This window comes from Equus asinus, chromosome 24 (assembly GCF_041296235.1).
Source record: "Equus asinus isolate D_3611 breed Donkey chromosome 24, EquAss-T2T_v2, whole genome shotgun sequence".
Taxonomy (NCBI): Eukaryota; Metazoa; Chordata; class Mammalia; order Perissodactyla; family Equidae; genus Equus; species Equus asinus.
In genome coordinates, this window is record NC_091813.1 from 37,380,513 (window position 1) to 37,393,927 (window position 13,415).

At 38.9% G+C, this 13,415-nt stretch overlaps 1 protein-coding gene across 1 annotated transcript in view; it reads right to left on the reverse strand.

Annotated features, from left to right (window-relative positions):
- Positions 1-13,415, reverse strand: part of ASCC3 (activating signal cointegrator 1 complex subunit 3) — a 322,615-nt gene that overhangs the window by 868 nt on the left and 308,332 nt on the right. The window contains exons 38-41 of the mRNA XM_014841095.3: positions 7,541-7,692; positions 5,702-5,849; positions 2,190-2,399; positions 43-218 (exon numbers count right to left, since the gene is read on the reverse strand). Of these exons, the coding sequence (XP_014696581.3) occupies positions 43-218; positions 2,190-2,399; positions 5,702-5,849; positions 7,541-7,692 (686 nt within the window). The remainder of the gene's footprint in view (positions 1-42; positions 219-2,189; positions 2,400-5,701; positions 5,850-7,540; positions 7,693-13,415) is intronic.

Here is a 13,415-nt window from a genome sequence, read left to right on the forward strand (position 1 = left end):
CACGTAATTCTTTCAGAACTTTGCTGGCAAGATTCTGCTTACCTTCCAGGCACTTCAGGGGTATAAAAAGAGATGGAAACTACGTGATGATTTCGAATATATCCTACTCTTTTTAAAGCAATCAGTTCTCTCTTATCCACTTCTCCTAATATCAAAAACCATCCTTCATCTTTTAGTTTGGGGAATCGAGGGGTGACTGCATGGCTGTCTTGCTTTCCCTGTAAATCAGAAAAAAAAAAGCATTAATAATGTCTAGACTTTCTACACCACTGGGTTGTGGTTAAAAAGCTACGCTGTCTTACGTGAAGGCCATAAATCTACCTGGATCAGTATATCTATCTGGGATGTTTCTAATTTTCTGGTTTGGTGTCTTTGATATGCTATTGCTTACCTTTTTTAAAGATCCTCAAAGCACATTACAGACACTAATTTGCAGCCATAACCACCAGAATATTTTGGCTCAGTTAGAACAGAAAGCCCAGAGTCTTTGCAATGAATTAGTAAATTCTCACACCATTCTTATAAATGATATTTATACCCCACTTGCAGATGAATAAACTGAGATATAACCATGTTAACCAAATTTTCCAAAGCCTAATTCACCAGAAACTGATACTTAGGGGGAAAAAGGGGGAAAGTCAAGACTAGACTCTCGACCTCAAGATAATAGGCACCACAGCATATAAACACCTTCCCCCCACCCAAAAATAAAACTCACATAAAAAAGCACATATTCTAGGTAATATTAAAAAGTCCTTTCTCTGAGGAATGGGAAATTGTAAGCCAAGCAATTTGTAAAATATATTAATCACCACAATCCAAAACTAGATACCACCCTAACGACAGCATTTGAAGTGTTTATTTTAGATTGATTTTACAAAACAGAAGATTATTCTAGTGAATCTTTAAGACAATGACTTTATGGCATAAAATGTACTAAGAGTGACAGGTACTAATAATGACATGTTCTCAATCAGACTTCACTCGATATTCTGGAGGGAGATGTTTCACTTAAGGCATTTCAAAAGAAAGGTCAGAGAGTAATGTATTTTTACAGCATTTAGAAACCAAATTTAGTTTTTCTAGCAGGACTGAATTTAATTTTCAAGCAGTAATGTTAAGATAAAAAAATCTTAGTTTTCCCATGATTTTATCTGTCTGATGATGATGACTATTCTTTGTAAGTAGGGATACATTAAGTCACCTAAAAACGTTCATATTAAAGCCTCTGAAATGCCAGAGGCCAGTCAGTTCCTACTTTCATTGACTGGCTTTCAGAATCAGAAACCAGAGGAGGTGGGCCTTGAAGGCACAGTACTGAAAAGACGTTGCCACAAGAGAAAGCCAGGGAGCATTTTGTATGTGCAAACTGAGGGGACAGTCCTCTCTCCTGAGGGCTTATTCTAGGCAGGGAATGTCCCTCACGCCACTGGGCTAAAGAGAAGACAAATCTCTATTTCGATTATTGTGGTAGTAAAACCCAATTTGCCCACACGCTGGTGCAGTAATAGTCTTAGAGGGCCAAACAATCAATTTTGGTGTTACAGGCAACAGAAAAGAGCAGAGTAATTTAAAATAAAAATACTGTGAACTTTCGGTCTGTATGAACACCGACAAAGCTCTCTCAGATGCATTAGAATGAAGGAAGCAGGATGATGTGGCCGCTGAGGTGCAGAAAAGCTTGGTGTCTTGCTGAAATTCATGGAGCTAAGAGGTAAAGCTTGGTTCTCATCCACGTCCACACAATGTGGTTCCTTTATACCAAAGTGCTGGTAGGGCCATGCTTCTCAAACTTCAATGTCCTTAAAAATCTTTTGGGGTGTGGGTGAAAGTATAGATTTTGAGATCCCTCCCCCTGAAATTCAGATGCACTCAGTCTGGGGTAGGGCCAAGGAGGCTGCACTCTCAAAGGCCCTCCAGGAAATTCCGCTGGACAGAGTCTATAGACCATATTTTGAGAACAGTGCTCCAGGCAATTTATTATCATGTGAGGTCAATATTCTGGGATTGAAAAATGGCACATGAGGAGAACTGACTAATTTCAGAAGACTGACTTTTGCTGTTTAAGGCCAGTTGAGAAAGCGGGATTCATGAATGACACGGACACATTAGTAATAGAAAAGATATGTGTGGTGCTGCATGCTGGTATCTGGTGTGAAGCATTTGAGAATGGAAACCAAACACTCTACCTTGTGGAACCCAGCGTGGACTCTCTGCAAGCTGACGTGAAGCACATACTCCTGATCAGCATGCAATCTGATCCACCTGTTGTCATCTCGCTTGTCTGAAGTCAGAGTTGTGATGGCGAGTTCACCGTGTCCTTCCACTGAGTCATCCCACCAGCCTTTAACACTTAAGCCAACATCTATCACCGGTAAGCGAGATAAGAAATTCCATGCCTGGATAAAAAAAGAAAGAAAAGATCATAAAGGAATGGCTAATGTGAAATGCAGTGATCAACTAAGGAATAGTGTGCTTAAAAAAAAAAAATCAACCTCTTTGTTTTAAGATTAATTCCGGATTCAATGCAGTCGTAAGAAACAAGATGGAGAGATCCAATGCACCACTGCCCCGGTTTCCCCCAATGATAGCATTTCTCAAAACTGAAGGACAATTTTAAGACCAGGATATCAAAATTGACACAATCCACAGCTCTTATCCAGATTTCTCTGTTTTTCTTGTACTCACTTGTGTGCAAAAATACTGTGCTTTTAATCTTTGTAGTTTAAATTCCTTTCAAAGCAACTAAAAAGAAAATGAATTATCAAACTTGAGACCACTTTACTATAAATTCCTGCTAGAAATTGAGTGACTACTGACTATATTAAAAAATAAGTTTAAGAATGTTTGTTGTTGAACTGGTTTGTTTTAGAGAAGCGTCTATTCTAATATTTATGTGACTGTTAAGGTGGAGAGCATTACTTGGGGATGTAAGGGTAACTTGAAAAAAAATGTGATGCAATTGTTGATGTCAGCCAGCCTAATCCAGTGGCCACTTACTATGCAAAATGTTTTTTTGTCCACATTTCAAATTTATTCTGAAAAAAAAATATTTCCTATGTCGCTATCATTAGGAACCTCATAAGTCTAGGGTTCCCTCTAGAAATAAATATGTATTTTTGGCATTGTCATGTTGAGAATACCAGTTAAAATGACACATACTAAAGGGGTAGAAAATTTTTAACCAGTTTTATTCTTGTTCTTTAAATTGAAAGATATTTGTGAGAAATCAGCATGAAATAGTAACTGCTCATCATCACTGAATGAATGACTGAAAGAATGAATGAATTCCTGTCTACAGAAAGGATGTATACAAAACAAACTTGATGTTCTCAGATAACCAAGGGTCACCTTTTTCTATCATTTACAATTATGTGGCGCTATCACTATCAGTCAAGAAAACTTCTCAGCATGTTGGTTATTTTACCAGTTGTTACTCCTAAGTTCGTTTTTAAAAGTATATGAATACTTTAATTTTGGTTTTCCCTTTTTTTCTTTAATACGTACCATAGATTACCTTATAGGCTCTGATTTCATGTTTGCTAAGACTTTAGTGCCGCTGAGGATATCTAATTGAAATGAAGCAGCCATGATGAATCCAACGACCCCTTAGGAACTCAAAAAATGTAAATCCAGTGCAAAATTTCAATGCAACTCCAATCCTATAACCTGTCTTGTGAATTTTACATTATGTGTGGCATAGACCCTGAAATGGTCAAGCCACAGAATGGTCTACACTGTGCTTCAAGGTAACAGATGACAGCCTATCTCCTGCTGGATCCAAGAGCTATGGAGCACAGAAGCTGCACCGCTTGATGTTCTTCTAAGGCTGGCCAGAGTGGAAAAGTGATCAAGGAGACACTTAAATAAACCATTTCTGCAAAGCATCTAACTTTGTGAGGCAAAGTAACACTTATCACACGAAGCAAGACTTCATATGTTTCTTTACTAGTACCATTAAATTAGTTACCAATATGTTTTCAGTTATTAGCAACTTGTTGGGATTTAACTTTACAAAGCCCCCAAAAGTCAGATCTCGTTTTTAAATGTATGTAATCTTTTTTGTAGTAGTTAATATTATTTTTCATCCTCAGTGGGTACACATATATTTGTTGGGTGTGTGTATACACACAAACACACACACATACATATATGTATATAAAACACGAGCTATTTTTAAAGAAACTGCTAAGACATTTCAATACCAGCCAAACATATTTATCTGAGGATTAATCTTCATCTATTGAATCAGGCAAGAGCACTGCCATGCATACAATTATTTAATTAGCAGCCAAATCCTCTGCCAGTCAGCAGCCGTTCCAGGCATACTGATGGGGTGGAAGATGCAAATCTCACAGTCGTACTGCTTTTTCTCATTACTACTGCAATTAGCACTTAAATTGATGCTTTAAACATACTAATTTCTGGAATAATTCAGGATTTGTATGTTACCTGGGATCGCCTCACTGCAGAGCCGACAGCAGATTGCTCTGCAAATTGAAGCACTTTTGAGCCAAATAACCATCATCATATCAGACTGAGCCAATTTGCATTTGGTTTTAAAGATAACAGAACGGCAATTTATGCAAATAAATTAAGTAAGTTTACTTCAGCGTTCTCCCTGAACTAATTATAACAATGTTCTAATTTTTCATCACATCTAAAACCTGGCTTGAAATCAATATATACTATGTTAGAAATCTGTTGTTGCTAAGGGAAGCCTTGTTTTGATTTAAATATATTGTTTTTATTCATAATTTTGATGGTAATTTAGTTAGAAAGGTAGGCACTTATTATGAATATTTAAATAGTTTTTTGTGCCAATTTTGGGTTCAACAGAAATTGAACAATCAGACTTTAAGCCTGTCATACTTTTTCCAAGTCTTGCTCAAAAGTAAGTTCCATTGGAAGAAAAACGATATGGTTTAGAAGTTTCTTTATTTTAATACCTGCATTTGCAAGTCAAGATGTTAATTACCTTATAAATCCTGAATGTTTACTTTACATGTTTAGGGTAAAATTGTTTAAGACTTAAAAGTCTAGATATGCCAAATACTTCTGGCATCATTCATTCATATTTTTGGCCTTTGCAAAGATGGTCTGGAGAGATGACCTATGGTGTCTTTCACAACACAGATGTAGCTTTCTGTCTCAGTTATATGCTACACAAATAAAAAAATAAAAAGTTCATTTGAAGGACTATTTGAGAATCTAGGAACAATAAAATGATTAAAATAAGGAAGGGGCTTAAAAAAGTAACTGAGAGAATTGCACGAAAATATACCCAAGCGTAAAAAAAGAAAAATCATCCTGAAGAAAGGGGTGAGACGGCCTCAGTAACGCAGCCTAGCGATGGGCGAGGCGTCGCAGGACTTACCCAGCCGGCTGACTAGCATTCGACTGAAGCAACTTCTAATAAGGCCAGGACTGCTACTAAACACTGTCACTGTCGTGACTTTCAGTACCATCTACTGAGCTCTTGTTCTCTATCAGGAACTATAACACCCTGCTTAATTTTCACAAGAACTTCATGAGACAGGTATGATGTTTTCATGTTTATAATCATGATCAGTAAATGGTGGACAGACTTTAAACCCAGGTGAGCCTTACTCCAAAACTCCAATGCTCTAAGTTAGAAGATCTTGGTATAAATTCCCAGACAGAGTGAGGGAGCCTCAAAACACAGAAGGGATGGCCTCACCTGCTTCATTTTTGCAGCTGGTAGCTCGTTTTCCATCATGGAGCTAAATACGTGGTCTTTCCCTCCGCAGGCGTGGATCAGTTCAGGAAGGCACTCGATGAAGCCATGGCACCCAGCTCGTGGGCCCTTTATACCTGAGCTCCATTTCCTAAGAAATAATATCAACACAAACCAAATAATTCTTCCATGGCACAAATGGGATTTTCTGACAATAATGCTTGATAAAATTAGAACAGTTTTTTAAAATTAAGATTACTATATAACTTTTTAAAGGCCATTATTGCTATGTTTCAGAATCAGCCAGCATCCTCTAAGATATATCAACTCAAGGCAGTATTGCTGTCACTACATAAAATGTGTAAATCATAGGGGAGCTCAGTCAATACTGAGGGTTCACAGGACATGGGTGTCTTTGCATAGGAAGGCACTGGCATGCACTGACGCTTTTACGTGGATAAAGCTCTGCACTGCAGCCCTGACATGTTTTCAATGGTTGCAGGCAAATGTCTCTAATACAATTACGTGAATAAAGTTTTCATTGTAAGTTGTTAGGAGCATAAAATGAAAAGCACATTTTGGGAATCTTTGAGATTTATAGCGTAAATACTGCCAGATCCCCAAGAATGGAGTCCATCTAAATTTCATTCTCTATTTGCTGCTTATACAGCAGGAAGAAAAACATAATTAAAATTATACTGTCATAGCACTTTTCAGGGTGACAGTAAAGAACTGGATCCAATCTCCTAGGCCTGAAGCAGCCTCCGTGCTGTGTCGTGGTAGCACCGTTATGTGCCTGGTTTACTGCTGAAACCCAACTCCCACCAGTTTTACTACCAGATTGGAAGGGCTCCTGAAACTGAGCTGCAGACACATGAGGGATCTGCTTTTCCCATGCCACCTGCTGCTGGTGTGGCTCTCTCTCTGAATGTGCCTTTTAGTGTCCAGGTCATCCCATGTTGGGGATTCAAGCACCATGGAAATAACTGCCCTGGAACCTCACACTTGAGTCAAATTGAGGGACTTCCCTGAGGAGACCCCAGGTGTGTCTGAGGTTCTGCCTGGCGTCTGTATCTAGATGCCTCAAATGACCACCACCCCTAATCTAGCTGACAAGAGGTTGAGGGTACATGACAGCAGGCTGCAGCCAGACTGTTTTGCTTTGTCTACATGACTGTGAACCAAGATTTGGCTGTAAAGTATCTCTCAACTGGTGTGAAACACTGGCATGAAAGAAACATTTCCATTTAAACACTGCCAACCTTGCTTGTAACATGTACTATTCTCTTCCTTGCTAAAATATTTGCAGCCATGTACCTAGGACCTAAGGGTTAAATCATTTGATGATAATATAAACTCTTCTTTTAGGCATAGGTTATATTTTGAGCTCCCAGCAAAAATAGCTACCCAGTTTTGGACATTTTGCAGATGCACAATTTACTTTTGATAATGGATTTCGGATTCCTCAAATCTATTCTGCAATAACAGAAACTGGCAATTTAAATATTTTGCTTTAGATCACAAAGTACTTTAAAGCATCTTTTTAAATGAAGGCTGATATTGTAAAGGAATAAACACAGTTAAAATAAAAATGTATCCATTGTTGCAAACGGAAAACAATTTATTAGAAGGTTACAATGAACTGTGGTTCAGCTTGGAACAGATGATCAAATTCTAAGAGAGAACATTACATCACGAAGTAGGCCATGTCTCCCCTTGGGAAACAGGCATTTTCACTGTAAAGAATCAATATTCTAGGTACAGCCTGAAAAAACCCACATGAAAACAAAATAATCTTTTTGAAACTTAAAAACCAATTACATTGAAAATCCAAACCATCACCTGAAAATGTGAAGATGGTGGAGCTCTATGTTTGGTACTGTGAGAAGAGAAGAGTCTTTCAACCACCGACCCTGGATCACCATCTGAACCAGGTTGCTGATGTTTAGGACAGTCACCAGCCAGCCCTGGTTTGCAGCCACATCCAGCATTGCCTGAACAGGGGAAAGGCACGTATTAAAAGAATACCATGGCACCTGCCCTCTTCTTTGGAGATCTGATGTTAGCCTCAACAAAAAAGAAACAACAAAACCGAGCATTATACCTCTAAATCAAAATAGAAACCAGAAAATGAACTACAGTTGGATTGGAGAGAACAAACTGAATCTCCCGTAACATTCACTGCATATTACTTCCCACAGAGTGTCAAATATTTAAGTTTTTTAGGGCAGCAAAGATAGCCAGATAATACTGGTACCCAGTAATAAGGCAAAGGAAAAAACTCAGTGTACTTGGAGAGCAAATACCTATATAATTCACTGTATCAAGAGCATTCGCAGCTGCATTTAAAGAGTAAATCTCAGGTAGTCTTTTCCAAATTTAAAATCAATAATGGTAAGGCGATAGGAGATTTTCTTGCCAAAAATTTATTTTCCCCAAAGAGCAGCTTAAGGACAGAGCCCTGGTTTTCAACGAAAATAATACACTACACACTAGCAAAGGGGCAACTGCCAGTGGTGCATGTGGAATGACGGGAGGCTATTCATATTAGTCTATACATTTAATCTAATGTTTTACGGACAAACAAATGCTGCATTTGCTTAAGGCAAAACTAAACAGTGAAATCTTATTTAAACAAAGGAGAAGTTTACACAGGCAAAGCTATTTCAATTAAATTAGATTCTGGAGAATGCTGACTTAAAGACGCATAAGTTAATATCATGATCTGAGGCAGCTCTTTAATACAGTTTTAGGAGTGTACTCTCTTGTTTTGGGAAATGAAGAGAAGGTAAGAGAAATTGGATGTACCTAGTAAATGTCTAAAATGACACTTTAATAGTAAACATCTCACCAACAGCAAAATATTGATAAAATGTATGAAATCTATTAATACATTTTTGGAAATAATTTTTAAGGTATATTATTTTAGTAAAATTAACTTGTTATACTACTTAGTACTGCTGAGGCAGATATATTTTCCTTACAAGTGTTAAATTTCCTGTCTGTCTTCTCTAACTTACACAAGTAAAATAGTTTAAAAAACACCTGGCTCAACCAACCTGTGGTCTTCTCATAGACCTTACAGGGAAAGGGATCAACATTTCTGGATAGCATGGTTGATGTGATGGAATTTACACCATTGAGTAATCACCCATGAGTCTACTAATTATACATCGTAAAGCCTGAATGTTGGTATAATAGGTATATTCATAAGAATGAATATGTGTATGTGTGTCTATCAATGTGTATACATCTACAAAGGTACATGTTTATAAATCTGGGGAAAATCCACCTCTCTGCTTCCTACGTCTCTGCAGAGCTAATTAAAACATTTTGCCTTTCTTTGAAGTGCATGAGACAAGCAGGTCATGATGAACACTACTCAGACAAAAAAAGTATTAGTTTACAAGCCACAACTCTTGAGTTCTGTAAGGGAAGAGAAAAGGAAAAGAGAAGTGAATAATTACATCTAATGCAGTATCACGATGATGTTAGAAGTTGTAATGTGGAGTAACTATGGAGATTTGACTTGTGATTTCACATTTCAACTTGACTGGAAATAAATTCCAGACCAAAAGCTTACATATTAGAAGAGTTGGAGGGATGGACCATATGTTTTTAACTTTGAAGTTTTCATGATGAAGTTGAAAGATTTCATAAAATTTATGAGAGTTCCCCACAATCTTTCATTGTATGATCCAGATGTGAAACGTAAAAAATCATGCAAAGTGATTGCTCACATGAAGCAAATGAAAAGCCATATCATGAATTGAAAACTATTATTTACCTTGTTTTAGAGAAAAGGTAGGTAGGGAGATCAAGAATCTGGGATGACACAGGTTTTGTGACTACCCAAATGTGGCGAGCCAAACGTTGCTACACGTCTGCTCAATCACCTTATAGCTGGTCCTGTTTCCTTTGCCTCCCCCTGCCCTCATTAATTCTCACTTGAAATATGATAAATAGCCCTTTTTTCATTCTTATCTCATTTTTTTTCAACCCATATTTTACTTTGTTACCAAAGTAAATTTTTACAGAGGTAAAACTGATCATGCCATTCCTCTGCTTAAATTTCTTCAATGGCTTCACACTGTGTAGAGGACAAAAGCTAACACTTCTCTGCACGACAGTCAACACCTTATGATCTATCTGGTCCTGGCTTACCGCCCTTGCCACCTTCCCCTCTGTACCTTCAATGCAGTGATACTAAATTACTGCTGTTTCCCCGCATTCATCTTTCCTCCTAATGTTCCCTTTTTACAAATACTGCTTTCTCGGCCTTGTCCACCTGGGGATTCCTATTTATCCTTCAAGGCTAGATCAAATGTTACTCCAAGTGTGAAGCCTCCCCAATGCTTCCAGGTGGATTGTAGGTACTTCTTTTTCCTATGTGTCTGCTGCTCTTGACACACGCCACCATTATCCCATTGTGATTCTTTGTTTACACACCTGCCCTTTAGACTCCTTGATGGCACGACTCTGGAAATATTTTTTGTAATTCTAGCCCTGCATAGTGCACTCAAGACATACTAGTTTGTGAAAGAATACGGTAAAAATCCAGTTACAATGATCATAACGACATTCTGCTTAAGCTGTTGTACCTCTGTCAAAGGCAGTACCGTGTAGCAAAAAAATGACAGGCTTTGACGTCAGATAGACAGAGGTTTGAATCCTAATTTTGTCCCACTTCCTATGTGTAAATTTGGGGAAACCACTTAACTTTACTATGCCAGACTTCTCATTGATAGAAGGGGTATTATACCTCCTTATAGGGGTGCTCTGAGGGTAAAATGAGATAAGGTACTATGTAAGATATCTAATATACTGGCTGGAACACAGTAGAACTCAATAAATAGGCGTCTATTTTTTTTGTGTGTGTGTGCGAGGAAGATTGGCCCTGAGCTAACATCTGTTGCCAATCTTCCTCTTTTTTTTTTTTTCCTTGAGGAAGATTGTTGCTGAGCTAATATCTGTGCCACTCTTCCTCTGTTTTATGTGGGACGCTGCCAAAGCATGGCTGAATGAGCCATGCTAGGTCTGCACCTGGGATCTGAACCTGGGAACCATGGGCCGCTGAAGCAGAGTGCACAAACTTAACTACTACAACACTGGGCTAGCCCCAAGATGTGTCTATTTTTAAAGTTTTTCCAGGATAATATGAAAAGAACACCCTAAAACACCCCATTCTTTCTTATAGGGACTTCCTTTGGCCTTTTGGTGCTGATTTCTGCACTGAGAGGTACAGGGCTTCAAGGGGCAGGGCATGCATGGTCAGGAGCAAAGGCACAGAATGGGCAGAACTGTTCCTCAAGAGAGGTGTGCAATTACAAGAAAGCCAGGGGACAAGGCCAAAGATGGACACTGCAGCTCAGGCCAAACTGGAGGATGTGGGCTCGGTTCTCAGTCCGAATGGGCAAGCCCATGTTACTGTTCAGAGGCACATACCTAAAGGGGCTAAGGTCAAGGATGGTCCAGGAAAATGGGCTTGAGGGTCCTGGTTGCCTGCAGTGACACACCTCCACATGACAGAGCCTAGGATGGACTCCTTCTGTCTCACTATCTTTATAGCAGTCTTCCTGGTAGATAAGGACTAACAGGAATATGATACTCCCTGGGGCAGCTTTGGTAACAGGTGGAGATCATGGCTTAGTTCCCCAAGTCACCTTAAAGTCCCTTACAGAGATCTAATGCTCAATAACAGAAGGTTGTTTTAGTACACTAAGGAGAAATAACTGTGCACATTCTTTACTAGCTTAGCATTAACATTAGGCAAATACTTACTCTCCCTTTACCTCTTATCCACTTTCTACTTGGCATGCTACCTACCAGGTAAAGCCAGGATGATTCTAAGTGTAGGGGAAAAAGGATGGGGGCTGACTTTGTGTGAGACTTTATCCCACTAAGTTGTCTTCACCTTCAACTGAGTGTTGATTCAGTGTCATGTCCAGCTGTGACAGAATGGAAATATGATTTATAGCACTGCATTCATTTATAAAATTATATTACAATTAAAACCTTATCACAATTAACAGAAACTGTGGGGTTGTCATTTATTTATAGGAGAGCAGGTGATGAGTTTGGTTTTGAACACATTTTAACTGAGGTGCCACTATGAAGCCAGGTGAGAAGTCCAGGTAAAAATGAGCTCTGGGGAGAGAGTAGGGGCTGGGGTTGTGGACTTAGAAATCCTGGGTACAAAGCAGGTAGCAAAATAGTTAAAATGAGCATCTTTGGAGCAGAGTGGGGTCGGGGTTACGTGGAGATGAGATCCGTAAAGGCAGGAAAGGATAAAGAGGTGAGGGCATCGAAGGTACTCTCAGGGCACTACTGAAACAACTGGGATTCGAGGGGTTGTTTGTCAAGCATGTACCATTTGTCAAACACTCTGATAACATTTTATGTAAGTTACCGAACTTAAACCATTTTACAGATGAAGACATGGTGGCTCAGAGAGGTAAAGAAACATGCCTAAGGCTACAAAGCTCTGGTAAATGGGTACAGCTGGGGTTCAAGCTTCTGGGAAGCTTGACTCCAAAATGCTTACTTTTAACCAGTATAGTATACTGCCTATAAAGTTCAGGATGTGAAGAAGGTGTGTGGAATTGGAATGGGGTCCTGGATTAGAACAGAAGATTCTATGAGGCATGTGCATACCAGATAAAATGGGACTCTGAGCAGGTTTCCTGATACGACAGTATTTAATGCAAACAGTAAGTTTAGACGAAGTATAATCATACGTATAACTCATGAACACTCGACACTGGTTTGAAGATGGTGCGGTATACTAAAACAGACGAGAGTTTAGAGTCTTGTGCCTTTAAATTAACTGTAAGACCTTGGGCAAATCACTGAACTACTGGTATTCACTTTTCTCATATGAAAAAGCCTATCTTTCTTCTGTAAGTTTTAATCTTTCATCAATAAAATGTCAACATACCCATACTACATTGTTACTTGTTTTCATAAAGTACACTTTCTGTCTTTCCAGGTGGACTGTAATATCCTTGAAATCACAGGCAGAAAAACCTAAGCCAAAAAAGAAGGCAGTATATACTAAGTACAGAACAAGCTGCACAGAGAAAAGACCCTCTTGCGATCAGAGGAAGATGAGGTTTGGCTGCTGGGGTGTGTGGGTAAGGCCTCATACAAAAGACAAGCTTCAGCTGGTCACTGAAGCCTCACACACACAGTGCCTTTGGAGAGAGAGGCTCTGCTGTGAGGAGGATGGAAATTGATAGCACTCATAGCAGAGGGCTCAGTCTTGTCTGTAAGTTGGAGGTGCTATCTCTTGCTGGGAGAAAGTACCGTAAAGGAGCATGAAAGGGTTTTGACTAAGTACTGGGGGGAATTAATGATGTGAATAAAAACTAGAGCAGCAGTGATTTCAACAGCATGACTTTAAAACAATAATTATAGAAATTATTAGAAACAATTAGGAAGTGTAGAAACAATTAGCAATGTTTTGTGATTGTTTCCGGTGATAATGAGTATGAATAATTTGAGTAGGAATAATTTGAGGATGAAAGCAGAGAATTCAGATGTTGACGAATACCCAGGGAGGTGGGAGACTTTAGGTTACCAGCGATATCACTGCTGAAGTGGACAACTCGAGGGTCAATGCTGTTTAGGGTGGCAAGCAAAGTCATAGAGGACTAAGACCGAACTGAAGGTTTAGGAAGAGGATAAGAGAGTCAGGTCTAATGAGTAACAGAAATGT